We start from the raw sequence: 14207 nt of genomic DNA on the forward strand, positions 1-14207 counted from the left end.
CTCCACCACAGCGAGCGAAAGCAGCACCGCACCGGGCAGATGCAGGAAGGTTACGCTGAAATAACACTCAAAACCAGGCTCCGCTACACCATCCTGTTTACAGAGCCATAGGTGGTAAAATGACCAGGTTGGCATATAAAGTTGCAGATAGTCAACAATTTTTTACCTAAAAAAAAAAAAGGCACTTTCATGTGGTTCAACCTCAAGACAAGGAAAATCACTGTCCCAAGTCGGGAGAGTGGCTACCTCCGAGGGTGGGAGAGGAGAGTGGTGGGAAGAGCCTCCAGGGGGCGCCTGGGGAACTGGAAACGGCCTGCGTCTCGGTGGAGGTGGTGGTCACACAAGGTGTTCATTTTATAAATGTTCATTACTCGGTATACGAAGGCCTCGTGTTCTTTCCTACACGGTGTACGGAACTCACAGTTTTTAAAATGTAAAGAAAATAAGCTCATACCTATTCTGTACAGAACATTATGGGGGAAACAAGACAGGTTAAAACCGACTGGGCCCCGAAAAATTTTCTCATCGAGCTGGGTAGGTAAGACCCACACGTAAGAAGATAACGTAGGGCATTTCAGGTCAACAGGGTGAGAATTTTTAAATGCATGGTGTTGGGACAATGGGGGGGGGGGGCGGAGTTTGATCCATACTTAGTGCCTTATCCCAAATACATTACAAATGGTGGAAAACTTTTAATTAAATTAAACTATACAAATTCTGGAAGAAAAAGAATGCAAGAGTTTTCAAAATAATCATGGAAGTGGTAAGCTCTTCTCTACGTATAACATGAAATTTAGAAGCCATGTACATATACAAAAAAACCCTGGTAGATTTAACTAAAGGAAATTTTATAGTAATTACTGCCAAAAGTCAAGCCAAAAGACAAATACCACGCTGGGAAGAAATACCTTAACCTTACACCAGATAAAAGGCAAATTTCCTTAATAAGTCAAGAGCTCCTACAGTGAAATAAGGCCAATCACACAACGGAAAATGAAAAACAAAAACAAAAAGGGTAACAATGGTTCTCTGAAAGGGAAATGAAAGTGGCCCAAGCCTATGTACAGGTACCAGTTTTACCATCAGATGACTCACCATCACAGTCTGGTAACTCCTTGTGTTGGTGAGGGTTTAGGAAAATGGGCAGCGTGGACAGTAATTTAGCAATATACTGAAGTACAACTGCCCAATCCATTTAACGCAGCAATTTCAGAGAATGTCAAATTCTAAGAATTCATTTCTAGGAACTTGGCTCTATTTTCACATGTACAAAATATGTACATACAAGAATGCTCACTGCATCATTTGTAATGGCACAATACCGGAAATCTAAATGTCCATCATGCAGCAATTACATTGTGTGTTATAAATGCATGATAGGGCATCCATATAATAAAATACTAAGCAGCTATCCAAAGGGAATTGGGGAGCTCCAGATAAAAACATGACCTCTAGGTAGTTTAAGTGGAAAAACAAACAAGTTTCAGTATCTACATACATATAAAAAGCCAGCGACCAGAACTCCGAAATGAACAAAACGACCGGTTGCTATGACGACGCCCACTGCGGCCAGCGAACTGGGCCCATCAGGGGTGAGGCCCTCACCCCTCGCCCCCCTGACTGGCCCTGCCCCTGATCAGCCTTTTCCACCCCTGATCAAGGGCAGGACAGCCGGCCAACCCTGCCCCCCCTGCAGCCCTTCCCCCCAGCCGACCCTACCCCTGATTGCCCCCCCACCTTAATAGGGGGCGGGGCCGGCCAGTCAACCTCCTGAAGCCCCTCCCCACAGCTGGCCCCACCCCCGATCTGCTCCCACCACCCCAATGGCCTGCGGCCCCTCCCCCAGCCAGCTCCACCACCGATCGGCCCCCCCACACCAATTGGGGGTGGGGCTGGCCGGCCAACCTCTCATGGTCTCCTTCTCCCAACAGGCCCGGCCCTGAACCGCTGATTGAGGCCGGGCTGGCTGGATACCATCGTACACGAATTCGTGCACTGGGCCTCTAGTAGTATGTATAACAGACTAGTTAGTGCACACATACAATCACACATATATCAGTATATATGTACACAAATGCAAGCATAAAGGTGTATATGCCATTACCCACCCTAACAATAAGTGTAAGAGCAAGTTTGCAATGGTACGTGCAGCCCAGTGAATTGATGGGAGTTGCCTAATAGTTAGGGCTTCCGCAGACGGAGGCTCTCCATCTCCCCTAATGTCCTAGGTCAGGCTCTGGCCTGAATTACCATCATGGGTCTCCTACCTGGTCTCACTCATCCTCCCATCTCATCCTACCCACCACCACCACTTACACTCCCCCAAACAGAAATCCGGTCATATCCCTTCCTACCGATGACTCCACACTAAAGAGAAGACAGAACCCACATTCCAGATCATAGTGCCAGGGCCCCAGCGGAGCCATCGCTGCATACCTCCCAGCCTGCATACCTCCCAGCCTCGCATCCCCGACGGCCACCAAGCTCCTTCCGCACAACCAGGCTGTGTCATGGACAACAGTGCCTTCCTATACTTCTCTCTCTGGAAAACTCATCTCTTAGGGCCTAGTATAAATGCCTCCTTTTCTGTGAAACCCTACTGGACCTCTCAGGCTTGTTTTCCCTGATTCCCAGAGCCTTTTGCATAGAACAAAAACATCAAAGCAAGTATCACGGGACACGTTCATTATTATCACGGGACACGTTCATTATTTACACGGAACAGCAGAGCGAGCATGGGTTTTGTAGGCCGAGACCTGGGCAACAGTGACGGTTTCCTTCCCAGCCTCTCTAACCCTCATGCCTTTCACAGGTCTAAGTGCAGTATTTGGTGAATTCAATAGGTACTATTGTCCAGACTCTGCCAAACAAATTGTGTGATTGTAGTCAAGTGACTACAACCCTTATAAGCCTCAAGGCAGTTGAAATAATCTCTACATTATAGAATTGTTGAGTATTAGATGAGATGTGAAGTAAGCTACCTCGTACAGTTCAACAAATCAGTGCTTAAATATTTCACGAATGAATATTTTCAACTGAAGGATTAAAAATGACTTGCTACAAATATTCACTATTTTGAACCACAAGACAGAGAGACTTATGGGGGATGCCTGTGAAGGGGGGCGGGGAGTAGAGAAGGAGACGGAGGAGGGACGGGGAAAGAGAGTGTAAGAATGTCGGTGTTGGAGGTAGGGTCTGAGAGCTCTGTATAGGCACCAGGATATGACACGGCATGCAGAAAATAGAACATAAGAACATGCCAGAACTTCTGGGCTCTATTCCAGGTTCCATTGTCTTGGAGAAAAGTCAACGTAATGGATTGAATGCAGGGTCTTACACTGGAGCTAGAACATGATAATGTAGCTTTTTTGGTGACTGCCTTGCATCCCAAATCAGAAAAACTAAAAACTTACAGTTAAGGACAGAGAAAGGAGATTTTCAAGAAGGTGCAAAACCAAATCTTGGCAACCCCATCCCAATAGCTAGGAAAAAAAAGGTATGAAAATCCCAAACCAAGCCAACCTGGAAACAGAGTGGTCAGGTTTCTCTGGGAAAGGCCATGAAAACACGAAGGGCAGACAAAGCCCCAACTATCAAACAAAACCGGGCACTCTCTCCCTTTGAGCAGTTTACAAGGCAACCTGAGGACTCGTAACTGGTCTCACTCCCACCTCATCCTACCCAACACCACCACTTACACTCTCCCAACCAGAAATCCGGTCATATCACTTCCTATCGATGACTTCACGCTAAACAGAAGACAGAACTCACATTCCAGATCATAGTGCCCCATGGCCCCCGTGGAGCCATCGCTGAATACCTCCCAGCCTCGCATCCCGCAACGGCACCAAGCTGAGCAGAGAGAAAAAGAGCGCCTGTCTGCAACCCTGACTTTCCAAAGAGCATGGATTCTAGATGGGTGGTCTCGGCCTATCTTTCCAAGCTGGGGCCCCTTCCAGCCTCCACGATGGTGCTTCTCAATCCTGGGAGTTGTATACCCCACGTCATCCTTTATTTCCATTCAGATTGACCTTTTCCTGGCAGACAGCCCTTGAAATTCATGTGTTACCATTGGGGCTATTTCTAAATTTCAGTTGATGAAATCTCTCCTCTATTTTTTCTTTTTTTTTTTTCTTTTTCCCCCCACCCAGTTTCAGGGCAGGGACATTTTGCTATCTTGCTGTTAAGTCACCCTTTTCCTTTTAGTCCCCGTATAGTATTTCTTCCTTCTCCACGGAGGTAAAGTGACAGAGCGAGAAAACAGCTCAACCCTTCTTCACGAAACACGGGTTTCTCGGCTCACTGTGAGCAGTAAGGGCAGGAGTGAAGCCTTTTCTAAAACACACAGGAGAAAGCTCTGGGGTGGAGCTGGGGAAAGAAAAATCCAATCCTTGACCAACTGGTGATGTGCACTTTGCCCTGTGCACTTAACTTTATACTCGTTAAAATGGAAAATACGCTCCGTTCCCCCTCTGCACTCGGCTGGGCAAGAATGAAACGTATCCTCTTCTCTATCAGCAAGAGATACTGAGCAGAGAAACTCCTTCCTGCCCCACAGGAAAAGGGACCCTTACTGTCTAAACAAACCTCCCACCGTTCCCTCTCTCTGCACAGAGACTGGGGCACCCACACGTTCCCAGGGGGACCTATGCCAGGTACAGATATCGACTGAGGAATTTCTTCTCTTGATGACACTGACACAGAGAGGCAGTGGACAGCTGGCGTACAATAGTCAGGTGTCAAGATCACACAAAGGTTTTCTTTGCCCACACAAGCCTATAGAATGCCTCAGTTTCCTGATGGAATGCTAGAGGCCTGAAAGCCAAACGGCTTAAGCTTCTGTAACGAATGAGGTTCTACTTCCACGGCAGTGGATGGCTGCTAGCGTGACACCGCCTGGCAGTCACACACCCACACGAGGGAAGGCAGATGGTTGGGCCTCCCCTGGGTCAGGTGTGCCAGATGAACTTCTTTTTAAAATTCAGGTCTCTAAACTCTCAGGTCAGCTGCCTGTACGTCCCTGGGTCGCACGCTAGGTCTGCAGGTAGTAGACGGAAATACCTTTATAACAATGGGCACATGCTCTGATGATAAAGATTAAAGGTAAGGGGATCATGCCTAAACTGATCGGGTGTCTTTGTGGAGTTTAAATAGGGAGGTAGAATAAGGTGGACCGGTTAGCCAAAAAATAACATGTGGAGAGCTTATCCATAGGCTCAGCACCAGTCTAGATGCTTTAGAAACACAATATTCCGTTCCTATTTTTTAAATTTTAATTCTCACCCCTGGATATGTTTTCATTGTTTTCTAAAAAGAGAGGAAGGGGGAGAGAGAGGGAGAGAAACATCAATCGGTTGCCTTCCTGAATGCACCCCAACCAGGGATGGAATCCACAACCTAGGTACGTGCCCTGACCGGAAATCGAACCCACAACCTGTTGGGGTACGGCATGACGCTCTAACCAACTGAGCCACCAGGCCAGGGCAGTCCCTATCTTTAAGGAACCTGGGATTTAATTTCAAAGACTAGTGCACATATAATAAATAATGTAAGACAAAGGAGAATCCAGCATTAAATCCTGACCCTTCTCCAATACGGGTGCTGCTAGCCCTCTCAACCTCCCACTGTCTCTGTTGGTTCTTTAACCTCCCCTCGCCTCAGTTTCTTTCCACATCTCTTCCCCAACACCCCATTTCCTTCTTCTCCCCGAAATGTCAGTATCCTGCATTCCCAGGTCTCTTCTCCATCTACATATTCATCCTGGTGAACTGTCCCTAATGGAAACGTCAACTCCCATCAGTTTGCTGAAGAACCACCAAGTCGCAGATCCAACCAGGTTCACACCTCCAGACACCTCAACGGCTGCATGTCCAAACTCGCTTCCCTCCCGCATTTCAGATCTCGGTGAACGGCACCCTCCCCCCGCCCCCCCCTAAGCCAGCCTAGAACCTCAGAAGTCACCTGTGACGCTTCTTCTTTCTTCCTCCCAAATCCAACTGGTCACCAAACCACTTCGTTCTTTTTCTTTTTCCTTCTCTTACCACCCCCTCCTCCTCTCCCTCCTCCTCGAGGCCCTGCTTGGTGCAGGCACATATTATTTCTTGCCTGAACTTCGCCTGAGCTTGCAAACTGGTTTCGCTGCCTTTGGTACCATCCCTGCTTGCTACCCCGAAACTCCTGCCACTCCCAATCTTTCATCTAACACACGGTCACACCAGAACGACTTGCGTTTCCCCATGTTTTCTCATCTCCACATCTTCACGTCCCTTTGCCTGGAACACTCTACCTTCTCCCTCTTAATCTACTTCACTTCTACTTATCCTTCAAAACTCAGATGAGACATCACCTCCTCCAGGAAGTTCTTTCCGATACCCTCCCACCCAGAGTCAGATTCCCCACCTTTATACTGGTGTCCAAATAGCCTATTGTCCTTAAAAAAAATTTTTTTTTAAACGATGAAGTTCCTCTTTATCTCAAACTGAACGCCAGGGGGAAGGGAGGGTTACATTCTCATACAAACTACAGGAAGTAGGGTTTACAGGGTTGTAAACAGAGGAGTCTCTGTGTCCCCCATTCAGAACTGTGGCCCATACCCAGCAAAGTAACCCCGTGGGCCCTGCTGTCGGCCACCGTGCAGGACACGCTCCCTCCCTCAGCCAAACCTTCTCCACATTCCAGGCAAATGAGATTGTTTTTCTTACATTGGTCTTTGGCTACTTTTTGGGGGGCACGATGACCAACTGGATAAAAATACAGCATTTCTATGCAGGCAACCCCTAATATCTCTGTCTCCTAATCTGTTTACAGCTGCCTGTGGGCTGTGCCTCAGAGAGACCAGGACAAGACTTAAAAGTTTACACAGACCTGTTTCCTTATCTACAAGATGATAAGCAGATGATCTCAAAGGATGCTTTTCCCACTACAATGTCCTCTGGACTCGCCCCCTGTCCTAAACTGGCTCTCCTTGTGAATTTCCCCACTTCTGAGAACAGATAAACTACAAAAGGGCCTGGCCAACAGTCCTGTGCTGGTAAGTTCTCTACAGCTCGCTGTCCTGCCTCTGACAGTGCTTACAGGATGGGCCAGGGTGGTCAGCAGGACCTCAGAGTGCCTCAGTGTAAGTAACTCACCGTAGAACTTCAACATGTGCTACGCTTTCTCAAACCTGAATGTATCGTACTACCTTCTGTGGTAAGGCATGGTCTCTCACGACTTTTATTTTTATTTCTTTAAAGCTTCAAAGAGTGCCTTTAATTCTAGCATTTCCAGATTCAGAGAACAAGTCCATATGAGCCCCATCCATACCTTCAGAAACCCCTGGTCTTCATACGAGGCTGAAACAATGCTCTTGGTGCTTGGATTTTTGGTTACCTGGTGATGCCCAGGGAAAGGGAGATAGAAACATCAATGGTGAGAGAGAATCATTGACTGGCTGCCTCCTGACCGCCTCCTACTGAGGATCCAGCCTGCAACCTGGGCATGTGCTCAGAACTGAACCCGGAACCCTTCAGTCCGAAGGCCGGCACTCTAACCACTGAGCCAAACCGGCTAGGGCTCTCATGCTTTTATAAAGTTGTTTCTATAGTACTTATTGATCGCTTATTGTGAGCACTTCATGGCATCTCCAAATTTCACTGTCATGTTGATGGAAGTTCTCTCTTACACGGACATGCAGTCTGCACCCCTCTACCTGTCCCTGCTGAGGGGTGAGTTTGTGAAACAGAAGATGGTTCCCACCTGACATGAATCCCAGCGTGAGCAGCTTTATTCCTAACCCCGGTCCGCAGCCCAAGTTCACAGAGACAATTCAGCCAATACCGGCTGACGGAAGGCCCTGTCCAGACCTGGGGTCCTGACATTTCTGGAAAATAGGGTGGCTTTCCCTCAGCACCTCCAGAAACCGTCTCCAAGTGAGTCCCTTCTTCTCTGGCCCTCTTCATTCCTGCTGCCACTGTTTGAGTCAGGACTCATCTCTCAACTAAACCATCTCAGTCACTGGGTTCAAATCTCACTCCCACCATTGCTAGCCTATGGCCTGGGTAAATTACCCCATCTAACCTTGCTCTCTTCATTAAGAGGGGACTACAGTACGAACAGTCCCCACCCCACATACATGTCATGAGCACTGAATGAGGTGGTGGCTGCTGGGTATTTTGCACCGTGCCTGGTACACAGCAAGGTTTCATCATTATTATTCTTCTCTATTTTTTTTTTTTTTACTTAGGTGAGATGATCATGTATATACTATTTGTGCCTGCTGTTTTCACTGAACGTTTTCCCATAATTTAACATTTGACAACACAGCTGGTGGGTTTGTTTCTAATTGTTTAGCATTAGACACGCCTGCAGCAATAAATGATTGGTGGTTCGAATCTCCGCCCCCTTTATCTCTTCCCAATGCCCCTGTGTCCTTCTCATCTGCCAAGGCAGCAGCTGTCAGTGCTGCCAGCGCCGGGGTTTCTCTGGTGCTGACAGCCTGCACTTCTGCTCACGAGCTTCAAAGTTGCCGCGGGGTGGGCGTGGGGTGGGGGCATCTGGTACAAGGAAGGCAGGAGAATGCTGAGGGGTCAGGTCCGCCCAGTGCCACTGGTCTCACACCCTATAGCTTGCTCCTCACTGCCCTAAGACTGTGCACATGCACTCCTCAGCCTGGGGCCCCCTTCTTGTCTCTCCCCATCTGTGTTCACTGCGTTTTGCAAGACCCAACTCTGAACGAGAATTTTTAAATGAAACATCACCCTCCATAATGACAGCCCGCCTGGCGCTTCAGAGACTCTCACGGTTCAGCCGCTGCCACAGGACAGCACAGGTCCCTGGCGGACACCTGCTGAACGGGCGACTGAATATTGTGTTGTTTCTTCAAACCCCAAGTCCTTCAGCGGTAAACTATTTCTCGTAATTTTTATTCCTATCAGCAGCTAGCACAGAGCTAATCAATACGGATGGATGCATCGTGCACAATTCCTTTAGAATACGTAGGCTTTTACTTCTGTCTCTTGCCTTATCGCATTCCACAGGCTCGACGACAGCTAACGCTTTCAGAGTGCGTGCCAGGCGCCAGGCAGGGTCCTCAGCGCTTCACGCGTACTGACTCATTGACTCCTCACGACAGCCCCGGAAGAAGGGATGGAATTAGAACTCATATTTTAAAAAAGCTACTTTGATCAAACACAATGCCCACATAACTGAACCCAACAATTAAAATATCTATGAAGGATCAGCTGTGTCCTACGTGCGGGGTAAGGATACTTCCTAGCCTGGAGGGGGAGGAACACCGAGACCCCGGCAGTGGGGACGGGTACGTACACACACGACAAGGGCCAAGGAGGCTGGGGAAGCTGGACGGACAGGACAGCCCAGCTCCTCCTCATCGGCAAGAACTCAACATGCTCCTCACCGGCATCAACGTGGTTTTTGGTCAACATCCGAAACATACGTATCTTCTAGTCCAGTGATGGCGAACCTTTTGAGCTCGGCGTGTCAGCATTTTGAAAAACCCTAACTTAACTCTGGTGCCGTGTCACATATAGAAATTTTTTGATATTTGCAACCATAGTAAAACAAAGACTTATATTTTTGATATTTATTTTATATATCTAAATGCCATTTAACAAAGAAAAATCAACCAAAAAAATGAGTTCGCGTGTCACCTCTGACACGCGTGTCATAGGTTTGCCATCACTGTTCTAGGGAACGCTCCACAAATACCAGAGAACTGGAGTCTGCAGCGGACCTGGGGCCAGTGTATCAGTGACCCCAGCGCCCCCTCCGCTGACCGCCCCCACCTGCCCCAGACAGCGAAGTCCATGGGCAGAGTCCTCACTGGCCCGGGACTGCTCTTACTCTGGAAGGCAAGACACAAGCCAACCCCTCAGTGCTCTCTCACACACTACAGCTTCAGCCACCACCTGGACGCTAACTCCATCCCAACCCCTAACCCAGCTTCCAGTTTCTCAGCCCCTTCAAACTCAGCTCATCCAAACAGAACTCATCGCCCCGCCTCCAAACCTGTGTTCTCAGGGACCGCCACCCAGGTAGAGACCTGGGTTGTCCTCATCCCCACATTCCCTCCTCCTCAGAGGCCCTCCAACCCATTCACTCTTTCAGTCCAGACTCTTGTGATTTCTTGCCTGGCTCAAGACACCTTCCTGACAGGTCCCCGCACCAACCCTTCCTCTCCAGCCCAGGCCGGAAGAGTGTTGTAGAAGCAGAAGGTCATTACTTGCTTTAATGCCCTCAGAAGCTCACTAGTACCTATGCAATCAAGTCCCACGCCCAGCCTTGGCTCACTGGGCCCTGCGAGGTCTGGCCCCTGCCTGCCTCTCAAGTGGCCTTTTGTTTATCCCACACACGCCCTTCCCTTTTTGCTCCTCCCAGAGCAAGAACAGTCCAGATAAGCCCCACCCCCTCACAGGCACCAAGCTCAGGCTCCAGAACCACCTCCCACAGGAAGGCCTCCACGGTGCCTTGACCTCAATCTGCGTGACAAACCATCTGTGCCTGCCTCTACGGCGGGGACATGCCTGCGTGAACCACAAAGCATCAGCATTCGCCTCCTTCGATGCCTTCTCCACTGGCCTGTGAGCTCACTTCTGCGTCCCCAGCCCCCAGCGGGGTGGCTGGCACACGGGAAGTGCTTGCCAGATGACAGACAGAGCCCCAGGAGCCCACGCCTGGGCCGCAACCCTCTGCCCTCCCAGCCCCCAGGAGGCATTACCGACACAGTCGCAGGTGGGGAACTCGGCCTGGGCTCTCTTGGCAGGTGTGTCCAGCAGACTCTTGGTAGGTGTGTCCAGGTACTTCAGCGGCGACTCCAGGAAACCACTGAGGGTGGGTGTGAGTGGGTTCTCGGCCTTGGTGGGTGTGGCCTCCTGGCCTCCCTCCTCTGAATGGAAGCAGGTGGTTGAGAGCACGGTCACAGCTCCCGAAGACTCGATCTTGATTTGCTTGGGGGAGCGGGTAGCCAAAGGGCTCTCGGGGGCTGGGAGACACATTGGCTGGTTCTCGGGGTCCTGAACGGGCACATTTGGGGGGCCAGGAAGCCCAAAGCTATCCCCAAATTCAGCTTCAAATTGCCGGATGAGCTCTTCCAGCTTGTCATCGGCGGGGGGGAGAGGGCCGGCAGAGCCTGTCTGCAGGGTTGCCATGGGGCTGGGGGACCTCATTTCCTGAGTAGGGGGCAGCAGGCTGTCCCCGGAGGGACTAGGTGCAAATAGCGCAAGAGAAGGTTCGGGGGGCAGGGGGGCAGCAGGGCCCTGCGAGGCAGGGGCGGGGGCAGGTGGATGTGCCTGCGCATCCTCGGCGGCCGGGGGCCTCAGCCCTTCCAGGACAATCTGCCGCAGAGGCGGGAAGAGGGGCTGCGCTTCCCGGGGCCTGGACTTCTTGATCTGAATGGGCTTCCGGACACTGGGCTTACTCCCGGGAGCGGCTTTCTCCGTTCCCAGGGCCCCTCCGGCGGGTGTCAGGGGCTTCTTCTTCTTCTCTTTGGGCGGCCTGTCCGCAGGCCGGGGGACCGGTGAGCTGGACGGTGCCCACCAGCCGGGAGCAGGCGGGTCCGAGGCAGCGGGGAAGGAGGCGTTCTGGGCCTGGTCCAGGAAGAGGCTGCGCTTATGGTGGAGGTGCTGCTGCAGGGCGGCCTGGGCCTTCTGGTGGGCGCTCGGCTCCGGGGATGGTGTGGGGGCCTCCCTTTGGAGAACGGGGGATGGGGCTGGCGAGGAGGAGGGAGCCTCAACCTTGACTTTGGGCTTGGTGGGCAGGGCCTCGGGCCGTTTGAATACTGACTGGATGTAATCACTGGCACTGCCCAACAGCTGCTCCAGCTCAGCCATGGGGTCGGGGCTGGGGCGAGGCATGGGCCAAGAGCTCCGGGGAGTTGCTGGTGGGGTGTCGGTGCCCCAGGCTTCGGGAAACTCTGTTCTGGGAGTTGCTGGGGGGAAGGCAGGGCTCTCAGGAACAAAGGGTGGGGGCTCTTCGGGGGGCACCGCAGGCCACGAGGGGGCCCGGAGGTAGGACTGGGGGGATCTGAAAGGGGCGGCAGGAGGGGACAAGGCCTCAGGAAGCGGGCAGGAGGCCTGGGAGGCGGAGTGAGAAGGCTGAGGGAGGGCGGAGGAGAGCTGTGTGAGCGCTTCGATGGCGATGGCGGTCTGCAGGCTGATGTTTTTTTCCTTGGCGATACTCAGGGCGTTCTGGGACAGAGGCAGGCCCTCTGGGGGAGGGATCTGGGGGACCTCCGAGGCGAGGAGTGGCCTGGTGCTGGGTGCTGGGAGGCTGGCCTCACTAGGGGGCAGAGTCCCTGGGAGCCGGGGCCGGTCCTCCCCTCCCTCCACGACCACAGACTTGATCTTCCCCTCCAGCCACTCGAGGTAGTCAGGGCATTCCGGGCCGTCGCAGTTGCAGTTGGGTGGCTTCATGCCATGCCGCGCGAGGGCCAGGGCTGTCTGCAGCGTGTCCAGGTCTTCGCTGCCGGCCGAGCAGCTCTCGGGCCCTGGCCGGGGTCCCCTGCTGTTGTTCCCCGCCTCGCGATTCATCTCACGGTTGAAGGTTTCATAGAGCCGGGTGCTAAGGGCCCCGTAAGAGGACACGGCTTCGGCCACAGCCGAAAAGGCCACCAGGTCGTGGGCATCTTCCAGGCGAGCGGTGTGAGCTGGGCCTGGGGTCGCGTCCCAGTCGGGCTTCTGGTCTACTCGCCAAGGACCTCCAGCCCCCAGCAGGCTGGGTCCAGCGGGTTCTCTAGCACCATTGACCGGCGCCCCTGAGGCGCTTAGCTGCCTGGAGTCCCCATGGTACACTGGCCCTGAGTCCATCTGACCTGGAGCAGGTCCATCAACTGGGCTGAGCTCTGAGCCTGTCTGGAGAGAGAGAGAGAGGAAGAAAAGGGAAAAAGATGAGTCATAATATCGGAACAGCTTACTCTGCTTCCCACCACTCAGATGCACACCCGACCCTGCTTTTCTGGCAAACTCTCTGCCCCCGACATACCCTGAACCTCGGCCCATGGCCCCCCGTCTCCTTTCCCCGCCAGCTGCACCCGTGAAGAGAGAAGGCAGATCTTTAAGGGCTCCTGGCACGGAATTCTGAATGTTGCTCAGGCGTTTTGGAGCCTCAGACCCATCACACTGACAAGGCTGCCCTGACACTAAGCGTTTATTAAGGACACACAGAAAGGCCTGGAGCTCCCAATGCCCCAGGTGACGCCAGGACCATGTTGGTTTTATATTTTTGTCAGAAAGAAGGCTCCCCGAGCACACCAGGTGACAATGTGCTGTAAGTGTAAAACATGCGTGACCTATTTGACTAGACGAACACACTTAGCCAGGACAGGGGGTCAGCCAGAGCTTCTCAGTGGGAAGGAAACCACAGCTCTTCCCTTTACCCATCACTGTGCTTCCTTAAGCCCAGTGCCAGGCCCGAGGGAAACACTGACGACCGGACCTGGCAGTGTTCTGCCCCATGCTGAGCCAGTCCTGCGGATGACAAGCCCGTTACTGCTTGGAGGAAGATCCAGGCCCCACCCCAAGCCCAGGAAGTTGATGTCACCAAAGCACACGGCCGGGGGCGGGGGCAAGTCCGGGGGCCCAGCCCGGACAGTGAAAAGCTAATACAGAGATGCAGAATCGAGGTTGCAAGATTCATCCCTCCAGAGAGGAAAGCCCTTCCGTCTAGTAGAATGCCAACTATATGGCCTAAGCGACCGAACGCGACCCGTGAAGTGGTCGCTATGATGAGCACTGACCACCAGGGAACAGCCGCTCAACGCACAAGATTAGGCTCCCTCCTGTCTGGATCAGGCCTCCAGGGATGGGGCCAAAACCAGCTCTCCGACATCCCCGGGGTGTCCTGGATTGCAGGCCAGGCTGAGGGACCCCACCGGTGCACGAATCCACGCATGCTGCAACTAGCAGGTGAAAGCTTGATGAGGCACAGGATGTATACATGGTCTCAAAACACTGTCCTCAAAAGTTACTTCATTACCACAGCAACTTTAAGAAATTCTAAATTCCAGTTTCCTGGCCAGCGGAGCCTCCTGACACACTCCTCGCACTTGCTGGTGATCCTGGAGGAAACTTGCCATCAGGGGAAGGTGGCAACCGGTGGGAAAAGGGCAAGTGTTGACTCCAGCTTTCAGGGCCCTGAGTGAGAACAGCCCCAGGTAAGGTTCCTGAGGAGGAAGTCTGAGAGACGCCACCTTTACCAAGTTATCGTCACAA

At 52.1% G+C, this 14207-nt stretch overlaps 1 protein-coding gene across 7 annotated transcripts in view; it reads right to left on the reverse strand.

Moving 5' to 3' along the window:
• The window catches only part of TET3 (tet methylcytosine dioxygenase 3), an 86806-nt gene that overhangs the window by 25703 nt on the left and 46896 nt on the right, over positions 1 to 14207 (reverse strand). For 6 of the 7 annotated variants that reach the window (XM_059659393.1, XM_059659392.1, XM_059659394.1 and 3 more), the window contains one exon: positions 10718 to 12848. In XM_059659393.1, the coding sequence (XP_059515376.1) occupies positions 10718 to 12848 (2131 nt within the window). The remainder of the gene's footprint in view (positions 1 to 10717; positions 12849 to 14207) is intronic. The other variant, XM_059659397.1, reaches the window with a different exon arrangement.

This window comes from Myotis daubentonii, chromosome 12, assembly GCF_963259705.1.
Source record: "Myotis daubentonii chromosome 12, mMyoDau2.1, whole genome shotgun sequence".
Lineage (NCBI taxonomy): Eukaryota > Metazoa > Chordata > Mammalia > Chiroptera > Vespertilionidae > Myotis > Myotis daubentonii.